This window comes from Camelus dromedarius, chromosome X (genome assembly GCF_036321535.1).
Source record: "Camelus dromedarius isolate mCamDro1 chromosome X, mCamDro1.pat, whole genome shotgun sequence".
NCBI classification, from domain to species: Eukaryota; Metazoa; Chordata; class Mammalia; order Artiodactyla; family Camelidae; genus Camelus; species Camelus dromedarius.
The window spans coordinates 86,856,194-86,877,765 of NC_087472.1; the positions used below are offsets into that span (position 1 = coordinate 86,856,194).

Here is a 21,572-nt window from a genome sequence, read left to right on the forward strand (position 1 = left end):
ATGCTGATTTTTTATTAAAACTCAACATTTTCTATGTTTCAAATAATTTAAAAAAATCAGTCTTGCAGAGAATCCTGTTGCTCTATGGTTTCTTGCTAAGTTTCTAGGAGGGAGAGGAAGAAAGTAGCAAAAATGATATACATTTTAAACGTAGGAAAGGGAAGAACAGTACCATTGACCTACGTAAGATTCTAAGGTCATGACAACAAGCATTGATGATTTCAGTGTTATAGTCATAAAGACCATGCTGAAAATCTGAGAAGTTTTAAGTAAAATGAAGACCTAAATAATAGAATATACTTACAGCTCACCATACATAGTACCCTACTAGGTAAACACTTTGGCTTTCATTTTGTTTTTATTTCACATTAGCTGGCTGCTATGATCTGAAAGTGTCCCCCCAAAACTCATGTCGAAATTCTAACCCCAAAGATGATAGTATTAGGAGGTGTGGCTTTGGGAGATGCTTAAGCATGAGGGGTGAGCCCTCATGATTGGGATTAGAGCCTTATAACTGATGCCTGATAGAGACCCTGATAAAAGAGAAGCCAAGAGATTCCTAGCACTTTCCATCATGTGAGGATACAGCAAGAAGTCTGTGACCCAGAAGGGGGTCCTCATCCTACCATTCTGGCACCATGATCCTGGATTTCCAGTCTCCAGAACTGTAAGAAATAAATTTCTGTTATTTATAAACTACACAGTCTGTGGTATTTTGTTACAGTAGCCAGAAGAGACTAAGACACTCGCCACACTACTGCCAATTTCATCTCCTGCCATAGAATCTTTTGTAAATAATCTATTCTCATAACAGAATTAGAGAAGCACAAAAATACTTTAATATGCTTTATTTCCATGGATGTTTATTTTTACAAATCAGAGTAAGCAACTCATTCCCGTAATAATCTATTTTAGCAGTGATACCAGCACACAGATGTCAAGAAATAAATTGAATAAAGATACATTTCATGTATAAATACTACCTGCTTTCATATTTCAGTCCTTCAAACAAAACAAAATTCTTCTTGGTCTTATTTCCCCTGGAATTTCTTATTATTAGCCATCAGTAACTAATTATATCTTGTCTTATTTCTATTTTTCCTCTTCCGGTGTCTTTTTTTTTAAACTTATTTTGAGTATTTATAGAAATCAATACTTTCTCATCCATGTATTTTAACAGTATATATTTTTAGGTTACTGTCCTAATCTTTGGGTTTTTTAAAATATAATATGGGTGTATTTTAAAGTCAAATAATATCTAAAAGTACGTTTCCCAAAGCAGCACCTCATCTGATTGTGATGGATGGATGTGGGTTCCCAAGAGAATGCAAACTTGAGAGGTTTCATGATTTCCTCACCCATGTACGTCTCATCCCCTTAACAAAACTACAAGGCTACAACACATTTTTTACATAGAAACTCAGTGATACATCCAGACAATCAAGAAAATGAGTATCTTTGCAAAACCACTGAGGTAACTAATGAAGAGGGAAAACTTTTAAAGTTTTGTGATGTGTGCCATTCTATGAACTTTCCTAGATGTCATTCAAACAGAGGAATACCTCCAGTTAAAAAATGATATTCGGAAGAAGAAAAGATTTCAGTTCTCCCTGGCCAGTGTTGGTAGACAAAAATGCTTATGAATAGAAAAGGGGCAAGTGTCATTCAAATTTTCTCTCTTTTAATCCCTGAAGGACCATTCTTAGCTTCCTGTAAGAATAATTGTAAATCCAGAATCACCACTGTGAAATGTCTCCCCAAAGGTTGCGTATCTTTAAAGGGCAGGCAAAAAGTTGATAGAAAAAAATACAATAGTGAACAATTTTCCCTCATTTTCAAGAGCTTTAGGACAAACACAGAGCAGCAGAGATGAGAGCAGATTGACTAGCCTGGGCCACAGGGCAGGGCCTGGGCCAGGACAGCAGGAAAATTAAGGGTAAAAATAGGGAAAGATCTAAACTAGCACTGTCAAATGTAACTTTCTGTGATGGGAAATGCTCGGCACTATCCAAGAGTCCTATGTGGATACTGAGAGCTTGAAATGTGGGTATTTTGAGTGAGGAAATAAAATGTTAATTTTAATTAACTTCAGGTTTAATTTAAATATCCACATATGGCTAGTGTCTACCATATAAGGAAGTACAACTCTATTCACTGGTCCAGAAGATATGTGAGTGGCCCACAATAAAAGGAGGGTTTGATGACTTAGTGTAAACAAACGAGTCCAGTCAAGGATGCCAAATACAATTGCCATTGTCCACCAGCACTTTTGATTGTACCTAAATTGGTGCAATGTAGGAAAGGAAGGGTTACAACTAGAAATAAATGAAGTCCTTTATTGCTGATTTCAGATTTTCCTGTGACATAGGTCAACCAAGAGAGCACCCACTGGCTATTTACATGTACACACACACACACACACACACACACACACAGGCTAAGACAGATAACTTACAAGCAGCTATCAATATAGTGGAGGACATCTGAAATGCTTGGCAACCAGATCATCAACTATCTCACTGGCACAGATTTAATGAGCAAAAATCTCAGAGGGTATGCTGTCTCCACAGGGTTTTTTATGTTCTTCTCATTGTTGAAATGAGTTACACTCCAATATACTAAGTAAATCGCCCTTTAAACCACCAAAGAAATGTGGTGGTTTAAATTAAAAATCTTAAGCAATGTGTGGCACTCCAGAGAACTATAAATATATATATACACAATTAATTTTAATTTTATGATCAATTTGTAGAACCCTAGAAGACGCACAGCCTAAATAGTGAGAAACAGATTTACAAGTTTTTAATTGTTGAAAGTGTTCAATAGTATATTGGACTCAAAAATAAAAATATCAAATTGCATATGTATCCTCCCAAAAAGTCATATAATGGATTTAAATTGGATTATATATTTTTTCCAATTTTTAGTGACTCTTAACCTAAATTATTTTGTGGATAAAGGATTGTATTAAAAGCATAGTAAATTCTTCTATTGTATAAAAATATAAAATCACAAAATAGACTTATTAAGAAAAGATGTAAGTTGATCTCAGCATATTTAAGAACCTATAGATTAAATTACTGCTTAAAATTATTTATTTTCCCTATTAAAGAGTGTGTGTGTGTGTGCGTGTGTGTCTACCTCTGTGCATGAGAAAGATACAGATGTAAGCACTGGGTAAGAGCATGACATAACAATGTTTCAAAATACTAACTTGTCACAAAAGGATTATTTTGAGTTTCTGTTTTTATCAAAATTATAAGAGTGATTACTTAAGGAAATTAAACAAAAATCATCTTACAAAGTTTATTTTGAAAATCAGCATTCCCTTCCCTCCACTATTGTGTATTCACACACAGACAAACATACACAAAAACCCAGATGCAATCATTTTCAACTCTTAGTTATTTCTTTTAGATTTACCTCAACACAGCTAACATACAACAACGTAGTGTCATAAAACAAACTTCAATACCTTTAAACTTATTTAAATAAAACAAAGAACATTCTCTAATTGTAACAGAATTACATTAGAAATCAAAAACAGAAGGAAATTTGGTAAATTCACAAATATGTGGAAATTAAGTAACATCCTAAATAACTAATGGATCAAAGAAGAAATTACATGAGAAATTGCAAAACATTTGATGAATGGAAAACACAACATATCAAAACTTTTGGGATGTGGGTAAAACAATGCTTAAAGGGAAATGTATAGGTGTAAAACCTATATAACAAATTAAGGAAAATCTCAAATCATTACCCTAACCTTCCACCTTAAAAAAAATAAGAAAAGTAAACTAAACTCAAAGAAAGCAGAAGGAAGTACATAAAAGAAGATACAGTGGAAATGAATACAGTAAAGAATCAAAAACAATACAGAAAATCAACCAAAAGCTGAATCTTAAAACTATCAACAAAATGGACAAACCTTCAGATAGGCTAAGGTGAAAAGAGAGATAATTTAGTTTAATAAAATCAGAAACGAAAGAGGGAACATTTTTACATAGCTTAGTGAAATAAAAATAGTAAGAGAACACCATGAATAACTGTATGCCAGCAAATTAGATAACTTGGATAATAAATAAATAAATAGAAAATTTGATCACCTTCACCCATGGGTGAAGGTGGTCAAAAGTACCAACTTCCAGTTACAAGATAAGTAAGTCCTGAGGATGTAATATACAGCATGGTAACTCTAGTTAACTACTGTATTTTACACCTGAAAGTTGCTAAGAGAGTAGATCTTACAAGAGCTCATCACAAGAAAAAAAAAAATGTAATTATATGTGATGATGGCTGTTAACTAAACACATTGTGGTATTTATTTCACAGTATATACATATATCAAATCATGTTCCACACCTAAAACAAATGCATATTTTATGTCAATTATATCTCAATAAAAAAGAAACACGGAAACTTGCCAGGAAAAAGTGTAGATAAAACTATTAAAATATAGATGAAGGTAGGGGAGTGGGGGCAGGGGAGTAGGGAAGAACTACTGGCCTTAGTTTTCTCAAGGGAAGCTAATTCTAGCAAAACAGAAAGTTCCCAAGAGGGAAAATATAAATACTAAAGGAACATCAGGTCCTATGAGAATGAGTAACAGGAAATTAAACCAACATTAAATGGGCTCCATCCAAAGCAGGGCATAAGACTGAGGAAACTCATGAAATCTATATAAAATCTAAGAGGCAATACTGACAAAGAAAGAACTGAGTAATGAGAAGAGGAACTCCCCTCTTGTTGTGGATGTTATAAAATTTTACTAAGAGGAATCTATGCAAAGATTGAAAACCAAGAAGGCTGCCTGTGATTTGACTTGACACAGAAATACTATTCATGTTTAAGAATCTGGATGGCAGAAACTCTGTATCAAGTAATATAATCTTGCCACTTCCAATTATATGAATTTGACTGAGTTGTCTTGTTCAGATTTGTATCTATTTAATTCCAGGTATTTCCCAATATTCTAAAAAGTAATGACAATTTCTATCAATTTCTCTCCCTTCTGTGCATTGTATTATGGATTTTTATTTTACTAGTTTCTACAGATATCCTTGTAGATAATAATTCAAGGCTTAAGCATCTGGTAATTGTCCCTTAACTAAACTTAATCCCAGAAGAAACAAATTGTGACTGCAAATTTCTTCCTATGGATATGGAAAATGGAACTGCAAGGGGACTATTAAAAATGCTCATTGACATTTTGATGATGGCAACTTAATGAAATTCAAGATTCTCAATGCTAATGACTCAGAGAAAAGTAATAAGCTTGAAGAATGGATGTGAAAATGTTGTGGCCATACATGCTATCTTCATCATGTTTGGATGCCTAACATGGTATCATGACAGGTCAGCAGGCTGAGGACATAACATTTATGGTCTAAGCTGTACAGCTCATCAGCAGCTAGCCTTGACAAGCCCCTAAACCTCACTGTGCATCAGCTTCTATAATTGGAAAAAGGAGAAAAACCTAAGGTCTCAATGCTTGTCTTATTGGATTTATATGGAAATTAAGTGACACTAGATATTAGGGTACTTTATAAACCCTAAGTATTATGTAATTATCAATTAAACGATTGTTATTATAATTTTTAAAATAAATATAAAATTTGAATGGCTCTAATAGAATGAATTTTAGGAAAAATACGACAAAAAGCTGAGGACCAGCAAATAGACTGAATTTAGAAAAAATATGACAAAGAAAATACATCAAATTGGTAACTTAGAAAAGCAAAGAGGCTGAATTAGTAATTTACAAGAAATATAACAAGGAAAAGCTGAGGATCACATGACTTCAATGGTGAACTATATCACTAAATTTAAAGAAGAATTAATACAATCCTTCACAAATTCTTTCAAAAATAGAAGAGAGAATACTTCTCAACTCATTCTAAGCAGCCAATATTATCCTGATACCAAAACCAGACAGACAGCTAAAGGAAAGAAAACTAGAGACCAATATTCTTTATGAATATTGATGTAAAACTCTTCAAGAAAACACTAAGAAACTGAATCCAGAAATACATAAAAGGATTATACTCTATGATCAAGGGAGATTTATCCCAGGAATGTAATGCTGATTAGGCTATAAAATTCAATCCATATAATGCACTGTATTATTAGAATAAAGAGCATAATCATGTGATCACCGAACTTGATGCAAAAAATTTTTTTGACAAAGTCCAAAATTATTTCATAATCAAAATACTCAACAAACTAGGAAAGGCAGAAAACCTTTTCAACCTGATAAAGGGAATTGACAAAAAATTTTTAAGTAACATTGCTAACATCACATATAAAGGTAAAAAATGTATGCTTTCATCCCAAGATCAGGAACAAGATAAAGCTGTTTGCTCTTACCACTTCTATTGAACATTGTACTGGAGATTCCAGAAATTAGGCAGTTAAAAAAAAGCAAAAGGCATCCAGATTGGAAAGGGAGAAGTAAAATTTTGTTTATAGACGGTATGTTCTTGCATATAGGAAATTTTAAGGAATCTACTAAAACCCATAAGAACTAATGAATAAGTTCAATATGGTTGCAGAATATTGTATCAATGTTTAAAATCAACTGCTTTTCTATATATGTGACATGAATAATTTGAAAATAAAATTAAGAAAACAATTCCATTTACAAATAGCACAAAAATAATTACTTAGAAATAAATGAAATAGGAAATTTGTACACTGAAAACTACAAAACGTTGAAACAATAAAAAATGTTTAAAAAAATTGTTGAAAGAAATTAAAGAAGACCTAAATAAATGGAAAGACATGCTATGTTCATGGATTAGAAGATTTAATATTGTTAAGATGACACTACTCCCCAAATTGATCTATAGACTCTTCATAATCCGTATCATAATCCCAGCTAGATTTTTTTACAGTAATTGACAAGGTGGCCCTAAAATTCATATGGAAATGCATGGGACACAAATTAGCCAAAAATACTACTGAAGGAGAACAAAACTGGTGCATCACATTTTCCAATTAAAAAAACTACAAAGCTATTATAATTGAGACCTTGTGTTACCGGAATAAGGACAGACATACAGAACAATGGAACAGAACTGAATATCCAGAGATAAAATCTTATATTTCTTTGATTTTAGACAAGAGTGTGAAGGCAATTCAATGGGGTCAAGTATTTTCAGTAAATGGTCCTGGAACAAATGGATACCACAGGCAAAAGAATGAAATTTGACTCTCATATCACACCATACACAAAAATATTTCAAAATGGATCACAGACCTAAATGTAAAAGCTAATACTATAAAACTCTTAGAAGCAAACATAGAAATCTCATGACTTGGGTCAGGTAATAGCTTCCCAAATATGACACCAAAAAGCACAAGCGACAAAAGAAAAATAGATACAGTGGATTTTTTTCACGTGTGTCTTTCATATTGACAAATAATAATACCCAGTGTGAAGTTGGGAAGAAAAGACAGCCTACCACACTGCGATGTAGCTTTCTACTATAATCCCAAGGTCAAGAATAATGCAAGATACCTAGTAGGTATCCAATAAACATTTGCTGAATGATGATTATTGATGGAAACATAAATTGATACAAGCCTTGTGGTGGCAATGTGGATATATGTACCAATAATTAAAATGCACATAACCTTTCCTCATCAATTCCAAGTATCCAAAAGAAATAACAGAACAAGTTCTCAGAAATGAATGTGCCAGTTTAGTCACTGCATGTTCATTCATCCACTGAACAGATAATGTGTACCAAAAAAATACTAATGCTACAAATATAATGTTGAACTATACATGAAATTGTTTTCTTCCTTTGAATAACAATATGATTGATGACATATAAATAGCTGACTAGATGAAAAAAAGTCTACATTTATTTTGGATTAAAATTTCTGTTAAATTAGTGTTAGACAGATATTTCCCAACATAGGCTTAAAACATACTGCTCCACAGGAAATAAGATAAGGCAGGAAAAATAATTTTACCATATTTGAGAAATTCTAAACAATGTAATATAAGAAAAAATAGGTAAAAATTATCATTATTAAAATGGAAGAGACAAACAATAATATTTGTAGTCTATTACAGTATTCCTGAAAAAAATCTTCGAAAGCAGGATAAAGTAATCTATGTTTAAACAGTTTTATACCTCATCAACATTATTTTCAAAATATAAAACCATAACAATACATAAAACCCAATCATTTACACTGTACAAAGCAACATAGAAAAATCACTTTGCAATATTTCAAAAATTTGCTGAGTAGCATAAAATAAAATAAAAGGCATATCTCATTTCTGAATATGAAGCTGAACTTTATACAGAAATCACTTCTCTCCAAATTTTGTATTAATTTAATGCAATATAAATCAAAATTACCATAGTACTTTGGGTTATAAATTTGAGAAAATGATTCCCAAAGTTCATCGAGAAGAATACAACAGAAAAATGGCCAATAATATTTTTAAAAGAAAAGAACAGAAGCAAGTTACCCTACCAGAGAGTTAAAAGAATTTTAATAGTACCAACCAGGCCAAATGGTAAATACATCATTACTGCTATACGGTTGTTTGTTATGCAAGACGACTCAAAGAATTTTAAATGCAATTTAAAATTGACCTTTCACCTATTAGACTGGCAGAACATTATACATATGTACATACACAGCTATAGTTGAACAAAGAAGACAGTGAGTAACATTTTACCCTGTTACTGGTAGATAATACAACTGGTGTAACCTTTCTGAAGAGCAATTTGACAACACGTATCAACAGCCTAAAATATGTGTTTGACCCAATCATTCTACTTCTAGGAAGGTAAAATGAAAACATATAACGTGAAAGCAAACAGTTATCTACAAGGATGTTTCTTACAGTATCATTTAGACAACAAAAAAAGGGGAAAAAATCTTAAGTGCGGGATTGGTTACAAGGATTAGTTTAGTAACTATGACAGAATATAGTCATAAAATAATGTAATATATCATCTGTAAAAAAATTAAATTGCATTTAGAATACTTAATGACACAAAAAGGAATTCATAACATTTTAATTGATACACAGTAAAAAATGCAGGTTAAAAACATAGTTCAAAAAGTATCATTTCATTACAATTATAGATGTAGAAATAAAGGCATAGAGATAGCAGGAGGAGTAAAAACAAAGATACCTCAAAATATAGTAAGAAGTCACTGTTATGTATTAGGATTTATATTATTTTTTCTCTCTGCTCTGCTAATCTTCCTATTTAATTCCGACAACAGATTTTAATTATCAGGAGAATATCATTGATATGCAAGATTAAAATGTAAGCTGATGCTGAGAAAACTCACAAACAGGATATGTGACTTGAGTACGCTTTGAAAGACATTAAAATACTGTAAAAATTAAAAAGATAAACATCCTCTGAATCTCTTCAAATAACTTGTTAATTATGCTTTTGTCTGAATGAGAAAGACAAATCACAGATTGTATTATTCAACAAATAATTTTCATACCTTGACAATATTTCATGCACTTCAAAATCCTTTGTTGAAAAGATAAAAGGAAAATCTAAATAATACTTATATTCTGATATTATCTGATAGCCTAAATTAGGCCAAAGGGAATTATTCATAAGATGATTTTAAGAAAAAAGCTAAGATGCTCTCTCCTCTGGATAACCTTTCTAAACAGTATCTATCTAAATGTCAATGGTTCATGAACGTAGATGATTAATTATTTTACAACAAACCTGCAGAAATCAAATATAGTATGGTATATATCTTAATGTTGTATAATGCAACTTAATACAACTTGATGTTGTGTATAAGACACAAAACTATCATTTTCTTTAATATCAGAAAAGTAGCCTTTGGTACCTCATCCACTACACCTGTCAAAAACTTTAATATACAAAAGAGTGAACTCTATAGACAATATCATTCCATGTGAACCATATGTGCACAAAACCCACAAAACACATCCCAATTAATACAGTGCACCTAAGAAGGCAAAATTAATCTTCAGCATTTTCTTAAATCTGAACATGTCCTTAAACTTTCTTCACTTTTTCCTCCTAAAAGGTAAATAACAGCTGTTACTGCTCCTAAACCAAAATTTCAATCTCAGTAAACTCTGTAGTCTACTAACCTTAATAAAAAATGGATTATTGATGATGTACTTTATTAGCATTCAGTACTTATTGTATTATTAATTCCTTCCACTTATTTCATTCTATTCTACACCTATTAGGTGCAAGGCATCATGCCAGTTATGCTGGAATATAAAACGTGTTTTGACTTAAGAGTTTTCTACTCTCACTGCCACGTAGCAGTGTGATTCTAGTTTTGGAGGATGCGGCAAAATGCTTTTCTGTATCACGGGCAGTGAGAAGGTCTCTCCTTGGCACTTCTGTTGCCTCTAAAGCAAAAACGTTATCAGACTGCCTCTGAAACTTTGCCAGTGGTACCCCTTCCTCCTGAGCACACTCCAGGAAAGGAGTTTGCTTTTCTTTGTTTGTTGGTTGGTTTTGTTGGTGTTTTAAATCACTAACCTCAATGGACACTACCAAAAAACCACTGTCATAGCAACCCCTCTTCACAGCATGTCTTTGGTGATTTCAGGTAGTGATTCCAAGAGCATCAAGCATATCCCACTCAAATCTAAGTATAAAGCATATGTTGGCTCAAATATGAACAATTTTTTCAGTTAGCCTCAACTTTTCTCTCCTTCACAACATGTCATATCTTGAATTTTCTAGAGACCATAACTGAGACCACAAGACCATGGGTTTCTTGTGTCTGCCCTCTGCACCTCTTGAGATACTCGGCAAGCATAAGCCAGACACCTCTAGCAATCATTTAACTGAATTAAAGGGCATATCCAGGTATGCTCACAAGTTAGAAAAAGATGCCCTACAAAAGAGCTTGGGGGATATTTGATAGCTTCTTAGTTAGGAATATCTCAACTCCACTACTCTCCAGTAATATGAGTAATAGAAAGCTGAACTTACTTCTTTGGGAGAAAAAACCATGCCACACTCCAGAGATGTCTCTTTCTCTAACTCCAAAAAATATATGGCAGGAAATGCAGGGTCTGTGAATTTCCCTGTAAGACAAGAATTAGAACATATATATTTTTTAAAAGCCAGATACATATCTATGATACCTTTGTTAAATGTGGAGATGAAACCTTGAGAAACCTTATCAGACAGAATATTCATAACAATCAAGAGGCAGTTGCTGAAATATCTGTGTGGGGCTGCCCAAGGTTACTGGGTTAAAGAATCACTCTTAATGCCAAGATTCTATCGGCAAAACTGACATCGAAAAATGGAACAAACATAAATTCAATCAGCAGAACAGGGACAGTAACCCATTTTTTAAAATCTCCAAAGTTCAAGGATATCACAGGTATATTCATATGAATACGGAAAGGTATAAAGGTCAAAGTCAAATAACTGATGGAATCTTAGGTCCAAGAAAGTTGAGTTTCCCTCTCCGGTGAAGATGGAGCAGGGAAGATCCAGACCTCCTCTGATGCCTTAAGGAATTCACAAAGAAAATAAACACAATTTTATACGAGGAAACTTTTCAACAAAATGGAATCACTCCAGATACAAAGGCACTGGGTAGAGATACAGGAATAATTGTCAGACAGTACAAACTTCAGAGTGAAAAATTATAACCACTTAAACTTCTAAAAGAAGTTCCTAAAAGATCAAATGCTAGCTACAGTATAACCTCTGTCCTCATCTAAACAATTTCAAAAATCCTTTTTTATCCCTCAAGTTTTCAGACTAATCTAAAGAATGATCATTTCAACCACCCCTGTATAAAAATAAACTCAAATAACTAATCTCACTCTTTTCATCCTACTGAATTTCACTTTGTTGCAATGATATAAAAACCATTAAACAAATGAACCATTATGTGTTTATTAATACAAATACTGTGGTGTGGGAAATGGATATAGATCTCAAATATAGAAAATATAATAAAAATAGATACTTGTAAATATATTTGAAGTACATATAAACATATAGTTCATGAAATACAATAACCCAAGATAGCATCAATAAGTACTTCTTGAGTGCCTATAATGTGCCCAGAACTGTATCAGAGGACTCTAGCAGAAAACACAAATTGGAAATGTAGTCCTTGACTTTATGAAGTTTACAATGTAGTCAGGGAGACAAACAGGTATGCACCTCCTTTTGAAACAAGGCAGAATTTGGTTAGTGCTAAAATAAAACTTAATATTCTAAGGGAGCAAAGGTAAAAACATAATTTCGACCAACAGGACTGAAGGTAGGGGGTGGGAATGGGGCTGAAGACTCACAGGGTGCAGGAGGTTGAAGCCAATTTATAAAAGAGGGTAGATCTCAGGCAGCAGGGACAGAAGAGGAAAAACTACCCTAGGAGGAGAGAATCCCAGTGCCACTGGGAGGACACATGTAACACAATTAGGCTGTAGCAGAGACAGCCGATGGAGCCCATAATGAGAGAGGGGACTGGAAAGACAAGGCAGAGTCATAGTTGAATGGATCTCAGTATTTCCCCTTCCTTCTGTCCTAAAACCATCACGTGAAAAACCAAGTCTGATTTGTCACAGAAGGACATTTACGTGTTAAGACAGTCATAACAATAGAATATGTTTTCAGGATATCTTAAATATAAACTTTATTGCAAATTGTTAATGATTATTAAGGTCAACACCTGTACCTCCTAGACTGTGTTAGCAGACTGCTGCTAAGAACCACTGCTACTGGTGACAGGAAACCAGCAAAGCTTTTCAGAGGACAGATGTGCTAAGATCTCTGCTTGAACGAGACCACTTTCTGGAAGAGGTTATGAGGAAAAAGGCTTGGAGGTAGGGACAGCATTTGAAAAGATGACACAGTGGCTGAGAAGGGAAGCTGGAGCTAGGATAAGGCAGAATTGTGGAAAGAAATGCTCTCCGCGGAGTAACTACAAAATAATCATGAAGAGTCCGTGAGCCACTAGCAAGGTGCATGAAAGCACACGAGGCAATCAGTGAGAGTCAAGTGTTAAAACAACTAAAGTTTCAATGTCCGGAATTTTTAAAAAATGAGTATCATGGTCTTATGTATTTCCAACTGCCTATGGTTATCATTCATGGGCTGTTTCAGTCTCCTCAAACAGCATGCTCACCTAGACCTGACCCCCCTCCCGCATTCCAGCAATCATGAATTGTCCCTCCAATCACCTACCTCTTAGAGTCAAAAGCTGGAAACGATTCAAGACTTCTTCCTCTTCCCTAATACTCATGTCCACTCGGTCCCCAAGTCAGAGCATTTTTAATTTATCGGCACCTTTATCCTCTCCTCCTTCCCATTCTTGGCACCAGTGCCTGAACTCAGACTCTCATCACTTCTCACCTGAATGGCCACTACAGCTCACTGACCTCTCTGGTTTTGCCCGTCCCACCCCCACGTTTTCCTCCAGCCCATTCTCAACTGTACTCCAAAAGGAAAATTAGTAAAGGGGAACCCTACTCACACCATTGCCTGGATATCAATCCTTTAATGATGTTGCTTAACCTCTTGGATAAATGTCCAGAAAAGATCCTTAGTAACCCAAGTCTCATTTACCCCTCCAGTCCTGTTCTCTATGGCTCTAGATATTCCAGACTACTTACTATACTGACTCAATCCTAGGCCTTTACTTGAATTCTTTCACATATCACCTTCTCTGTATCTCTACATTCTTTAAAATCTAGATTAGGCATCAACTTCTCCAAGAAATCTTTCTTTATCGCTGATTCTTGGTTAGTTTTCCCTAATATATGCTCCCTTAGCACCATGTACAAATTTATCTTACAGTATACACCATGCTATACGGTGATAACCCAATTCTTTGTCTCTCTCTTCTACTATCATAGGTGGTCTCCATTTGTTACTTACATCCAATAGCCATCTTTCTCTCCTCTGCTCTGTCCTGATCTCTACAGGCTGATTCAGGTAAGCCCTTTGCTTTTCTATCTCTGATTTGGTTCAACTGCAGGGAGATGCCAGCAAGATATTGGAGGGCAGGATGTATTTATGCCCCCATGTCTTCCCTGCCTTGGCTATAATTCTGTCAATGACTACATTTTTTTTTTTTTTTTACAATTATAGCTTTTATTAGATGGCCTCTTTCACAGTATCATCATTCATGGGATCCAATAATATATGGCCTTCTCTTGCTCTTCAGACCTAGAGGTAGTGGCAGCTTCTAGCCCTTGTCAGTTTCTTTTAATCTGGCTCCTAGGTCCATAGATAACTCCTTCATTAAATTATCCTCAGTTAAATGCTCTGAACAAGTCATTTGTTCACTACCAAGACCTTGATTGATAAACTTACTGTTCACTTTTGGAGAAGATATAAGATGTTTTATTATCTTTACAGACCCAAAGTCTAGTATCTGGCCTGTAACTGGTATTCAACAATATGTACTGAAGAAGAAATTAATAAACCAATGATCGGCAAACTTTTTCTGTAAGGGCCCAGACAGTAAATATTTTAGACTTTGCAAGTCCTATGGTTTCTACCACAACTATCCAACTCTGCCATTACAGCATGGAAGCAGACATAAACAATATACAAACAAATGAGTGTATCTGTACTCCAATAAAAACAGGTATCAGGCCAGATTTGGCCCACAGACCTAAGTCTGTCAAAACCCAGAGTAAACATATGAAATGTACTCATAAAAGTATATCCTTTTCAAGCTTAATTTGACATAAGGATACCTAATACATGAGTAAACATATAGAGAGAGCTCTCCAAAGACATTTACCTGAAATTCTTGAGCAATTAAAACTAGCAATTAATAATTTTACTTTCATTTATAGTATATACTTATATATAACATACTTAACTGACTATATTAAATAACTAATATGCACAGTTATATGTCATATATTACTGAAGTATTCTGATATCAATATTGATATAATTCTAGAAATAAAACCATGATGGGTTATAGAATATAAGAAAGACATGCACTGAGTCATTAAAAATGTTTAAGAATAACTGCTCTTGACTTATAGTATTTGTTTAACATTACACCTTAGAACAACTTAAAATTGTCTTGCTTTTACAGTAATATTATGGTATAACATATATACCTGATTTGTCTTTAAAATGCACTGAAAAACCTTCAAAGTCTTCTAGATTAAACTCTACTCTGGCACGTGTTATACCTTTGTTTTTTACTAAAAATGGAATAATCTGGGTAGCGCCAACATATGTGCCACTGAAGTTAAATACATCCTAAAATATTAAAAAAAAGAAATAATAATTAGAGTAACAGTCTATGAAAATAACGTAAACTCAAAATTATACTGTAGGAGGGTAGAACTCACAAGAAAAAAAAATTTTCTAACTATGTTGATAGATGTGAACTAAACTTACTGTGGTGAACATTTCAAAATACATACAAATAGCAAATCACTATATTGTACATCTGAAATTAACAAAATGTTATATGTCAATTATACCTCAATAAAAAATAAACTACTACATTTATCAAGGACATTATTAACTACAGTACTCTATAAAACTAGTTACATTTTCCTTTCTCCCTCTACCCCCCATAAGTAATCAGTTACCAAATCCCATTAATTCTACCTCCTCCTTCACCTCTTTACTCTAATTATATAAAAGTACTAACTCATCACTTTTCATTTCCAGATTTTGACTTTCTCCAATTCTCTTCTCCACAATTAAGTCACAATTAAATGAAGTGAAAATCTGTCCACATTGTTTCCTGTGTTAACATTTGATGATTCTTTTTCATCTGCACAACGTCAAGTTCGTTAGCAGGGCTAAGAAATTTTACCATTACCTTCCCATGCCTCACATTCCAGCTTCACCTAGCTCCATTCTCACTCTACACCTTCATACTTCAGCAAGCTGTATGACTAATTTCCTACCAACACTTGACCCTTCTCCCTTCTGTATCTTTATCAAGGTGACTCTCCTGTGAGTTAGGCTGTTTTCTAACTTGTAATTGCCTGATAAAATATTACGCATCCTCCAAAAGCCAGTTGGGCAAACCGCAATTAATTACACTATGCTCAGGCCTACTTCTGTTTCTTATATTTACGTACAATGTGACATCACAAAGTCCATTTATCTGCTTACATATCTGTCTGGCCTAGTGGACCTTAAGTGTCATTCATTTTTGCAACCCTGGCACCTATCTGATGTCAAGCTTAAATATGTAAAAATTGTTTATTGAGTGGATCCTGTGGGCCTACACCACAAAGCTCTAGGATTCCTCTTCTGGTAGAGTTACTATATATAACCTACGTTCCTTAGTAAAAGAATTATATATAACATTAAAAGGAAAAGAAGCAACAGTACCTTCATGTTCAGAAAAATACTGCATTAATATCAACTACCTACTCTTTGTTTCACTTAAAATATCACCCCAGTTCTACAGGTGAAATTTTTAAAATCCAAAATAGGTAGTAAAAGTTTGATGCTTTCTACATGCAAAATATCACTCCTTTTATCCCATTCTGGCCTTTTCCATGGGATCATTTGCATAAAATATCCTAATTGTCATTAAGACAAATAGCCTATGCCATATAGTTACTAGATATATCTCTAACAATATCTGGTAATACTAGAACTTTTTTTTAAAGGAAACAAGGCAGTTATGTTTAAAATCCAACATAATTAGGGAATATTGATAAATATATATAAATGTAAAGCCCTATAAATTATTCAGTTGTACTACAACAAGCAAAGCCTGCCACAAGTGCCTTTAGGGCTAGGAAATGCAGTAGTAAAAGTCCCAATATTTGTCTAACATTGTTCAAGGAGGGACACCATAGCAATGGAAAAAAAGGCATTCTGGATACCACAGGGTTTAATCTCCAGGAATCAACATTGTTTTAGACAACCTAGCTTAGTATCTGTCAGTCTATCTAGACTTACCACCCTTTCAACACTGAATAAAAGAAAGGTTAGAAAATTATAACTTAAAGCCTAGAAGTGTGGTGTTGTCACTGAAGTATAGACTAATAGTGAGGCCCTACCTGAGGCAATCAGCAGCCTCATCAATTTCTATTCAATTTAGTTCAGGACCAGAATGGTACTAGATGCTGGGGTACTACTGGGAGAGAAAAACAAAAGTGTAGATAACTTGAAAATAATATGACAATGGCTATAATGGAGATGTTCCCAGAGTTTAAGATATTTGTAACATCTTACAAATGTCACAAGGGAGGGCAATATGGGCCTGTTTTGAAAAATCAGGGAAAGTTTTGGGGACTAGATAAGACCAGATATAACTCTGAAAGCCTAGCCAGAAACAAACAAATAAAAAGCTTGTGTGTGTGGACTCTATCAATTGTGGAACAAAATTTTTTCAGGGTACAGAACAATAATTCAAAAAATAAATTTGGTTATAGTTCAGAAAATGCAAATCGAGACCACAGTGAGGTATCATTTTATACTCAATAGACTGGCATACATTAAGTCTTACAATACAACTTACAGAGCAATGGAATGTGGATCAATGGAAACTTGAGAAGAAAATATGGAAATTACCCTGTGAAGTCAAGTATGTACATATTCTTTATCTCAGCAACTGCACTCCTAAAGAAACTCTTGCATAAGTACCTCAGAAGATATGTATATGAATGTTCATAGCTATAGTGTTTGTAACACCAAAGAAAACCACACACACTTAATTGGATGGACAATGGAAAGAGTCTACAAACCACAGTATGTCTACGTAGTGGACTAGTAAGCGGCAGTGACACTGAATAAAACACAGCTACACATAACCAAGATGAAGTTTAAAAACAGAATATTCAATTAAAACTAATCCATCAAATTCAATTTATCTTTGTTATAAGCTCAAAAATAAATCTACTACACTAAATGAGGAATGGTTAAGGAATTCAGAAATGCAGTAACCCAATTAGGAAAAGTAAAGGGGAAATAATCACAAAATTCAGGAAAGTGGTTTTCTCTTAAGAGGGGTGGAACCATGATGAAGCCTAGACATGATTTAACAGTACTGGTACTGTTACAATACTTCATTTCAGTGGTGAATTCTTAAACCTTCATTTAATATTCTGCTTCATCACTTACATTTACATTATATATATATTAATTCTTATGTGTCAACCTACCACATAATAAAATTTTTTAAACATAAATGGGCTGAATAGAGACATAGAAATAAAAATCACCACACTCACAAATTGATTATACAAACAGGTAACATACTCACCGGACTGATTTCGACATCAGCAATCTCAACAGACCCCCCAATCCTAAGGTCTATGTCATTTCCATGGCGAATAGCAACCTATTTAGGAGAAATACAAAACTCTGTGGAAACCACACCAAAATATAATCGTATATTGCTGAAGTACTACCTGGCATTTATACATTTTATAATTTAAGTAATTATAACATATTATAAATATCACGTTTATTTGAGTAGCTGTCATACCATTTGTTGTGGTACAGAATTGATATTCCTAAGAGGAGCAAATGTTCAACTCCTAAAAACCTCCACCACAAATGGGACTAGCCAACAGCTTGTAAATCTGAGTGAGGAGTTCGACCCATTTGACTCAGTATTACTGCCTCAAACTCTGAGCGATCTTTTTCTATTTGCCTAATTCCAATGGATTACTCAAAATTAAACCAAACAAGAAACTGAAAGCAAACATACTTCTTCCCACAGAAAGATGCTAATATCCACAACAAGCATAATTCTAATGAGAGCAGCTAAAAATTGCAGAGTATATGGGCCAAGTATAGTGCTAAATACATTATTTCTTATTTAATTCTCAGTATTCTATTAATACCCTAATTTTCAAAGGAGGAAAATTGAGACTTAGAGAGGCCAAGTATTTCATCTCTTTCTTGAGGTCACAAAACTTGAAAGCAGAAGTGGCTACACTTGAACGACTGTCTGAACACTGAACGTCTTCCAAGAAAATTAAGACAGTGAAAGAGGAATTTAGTTGTATAATTCCTGCAATAAGAACTGTAGGTTATCTGAACATATGACTGTCTAGTCAAAATCTCAGAAGCACAAAAATAATATTCCCTGAAAGCCCTGCCTGTATAAAAATAGGAAGGAGTCAACCTCTAAATTCAAATCTAAATGTATAGTATATCTAAGAAATAAATATGAGTGTATTTCACTCTCTGGACAGAATCAGCGACATTGTTTAAAGGCAAAGACACCACATGATACCATATTTTCAGAATTATTGGGGAAAGCGATGGGCCATCTAGACAGGCTTAGTATCCAAACTGCTAAATTCATAATACTGTAATATTTCTATATTTTATACAGAATATATAGTACATAAACAAAATACTTGACTAAAATAAGACGCATAATTTAACGATTCAGAAGAATTACAAATTGATATGTGCTTCAGTCCCTCATGGCTACCTTTTATTCACCTCTCAATGTTCATCAGTCACTGAAGATTCCTGGCTGTCGTAACTCACTACCCTTGCTCATTGCTCCCTTGGCCTTTTATCTCTGGAGACTTAAGTAATACCCTGGACAGAATCACCCTTCACAAATGCACAGCCTCTGAAATCATACATTCACCCATCCATCTGTCTCACAACCCTCTCTCATCTCTGCTTTCTTACTCATTTTCTGGGAGGTCACACATTATAGGGACTTCGAAGTCTGTGATGTTTTCCAGATCATCTCCAATTCACATGTCTTCATTTTCTCCCTTATTATTCAACTTCTTCCAAAGTTTATTATTCTCACCAATATATTTGATCCACTTACACTCATCTTGGTCATTACAGGGGTAACAGAAATAATCTCTACCATCTCTAGGATTAATCCTTAGCCTTCAGACATATATATATATATATATATACACACACATACACACACACGTATACACACACACATATATATGTATATGTGATGGCCTCTTTACTAGACATCTCTATATGGAGATCCAAAAATTGCCTCAAACTCATGATTGCCCTCCAAAATCTGCTACTCATCCTCTAATCTCCTTCTAACTGAATGTTGCCACTACCTGTCTCACTCTTGACTTACCTCTTTTATTTGTATGTGACCTCTTTTCAATTATCAAGCTTTAAGTATTCATCTCTTAAATTTGACTAGAATTTGTCTAGAATCCTACTTCCTAAAAGAGAACACCATCAACTCTTGTCTGGACATCTTCACCAGACTAGTAACTGCACTAGCCCCAGTTTAACACTGCTCTATGTCCAAAGTGATGTCTGAAAAAGTAAATCTGATTGTGAAATCTCCATGCTTAAAACTCCTAGCTCTTAAGATGAAATTTAGACTTCCTAACATTGTTTATAAGGACCTGTATGACCTAAAACTTACACAGGTCTCTAAATAGATTTTTTTCCCGCTATCATCAATTTGATCTATAATCTAATCATGCTACACTAAGTTGTGCGTATCTTTCTTCCTCCATGCATGAACACATTCGATGTCTGCTTCCTTCAATACTCTTTCCTCCTTCCTCCTCCACCCCACTACTATCCCTTTCCTTTGGCTTCTTAACTTCAGGTGTCTTTAGATGTATCTTCCCCTAGGAAACTGCCCCTGACCCTTTCAGCATGGGTTGTAAACCTCTCCTGGGTACGCCCTTAGCCTGTTGCCTTACTCTATCAGAGTACTTATTACACAATATTTTACTTTTCTTTTAACTTGTTTGTATCCCCCACCAGACTGTAAGCTCCGAGAGATCAAGGACCCTAGTTATCTTGTTCAATTTTCCATCCCTAGTATCTAGACAAGAGACTAACACATAACGGGTGACCAGTAAGTGTGTGTTGAATGGATTAATGAGATGAATCTCATTATATTATACTGTTAAAAAGGTAAGCTTTTAAAGACTTAAATATAAGACATGATATCATAAAACTCTAGAAGAGAACATAGGCAAAACATTCTCTGACATAAACCGTAGCAATTTTTTCTTAGGTTAGTCTCCCAAGGCAACAGAAACAAAAGCAAAAAGAAACAAATGACCTAATCAAACTTATAAGCTTTTACACAGCAAAGGAAACCTTAGGCAAAACGAAGACAACTTATGGACAGGGAAAAAATATTTACAAATAATGCGACCAATAAGGGCTTAATTTCCAAAATGTACAAACAGCTCATATAGGACAATAACAACAATAACAAAACAAAACCTGACCAAAAAATGGGCAGAAGATCTAACCAGACATTTCTCAAAAAAAAAAAATACACAAATGGCCAAAAGGCACATGAAAACATTCTCAACTTTGCTAATTATCGGAGAAATGAAAATCAAAATAACAGTGAGGTATCACCTCACACCAGTCAGAATAGCCATTATTAAAATGTCTACAAATAACAAATCTGGAGAGGGTGTGGAGAAAAGGGAACCTTCCTACACTGTTGGTAGGAATGTGAACTGGTACACCTGTTACGGAAAACAGTATGGAGATTCCTCAATAAACTAAAAATAGACTTACTATATGATACAGTAATCCTCCTCCTGGACATATATCTAGAAGGAACCGTACTTCAAAAAGACACTTGCACCCCAATGTTCATAGCAG

General features: G+C 34.2%; 1 protein-coding gene across 1 annotated transcript in view; it reads right to left on the reverse strand.

The window, feature by feature from the left end:
- The window catches only part of CFAP47 (cilia and flagella associated protein 47), a 419,927-nt gene that overhangs the window by 347,719 nt on the left and 50,636 nt on the right, over positions 1–21,572 (reverse strand). The window contains exons 19-21 of the mRNA XM_064483196.1: positions 18,235–18,312; positions 15,110–15,254; positions 10,992–11,086 (exon numbers count right to left, since the gene is read on the reverse strand). Of these exons, the coding sequence (XP_064339266.1) occupies positions 10,992–11,086; positions 15,110–15,254; positions 18,235–18,312 (318 nt within the window). The remainder of the gene's footprint in view (positions 1–10,991; positions 11,087–15,109; positions 15,255–18,234; positions 18,313–21,572) is intronic.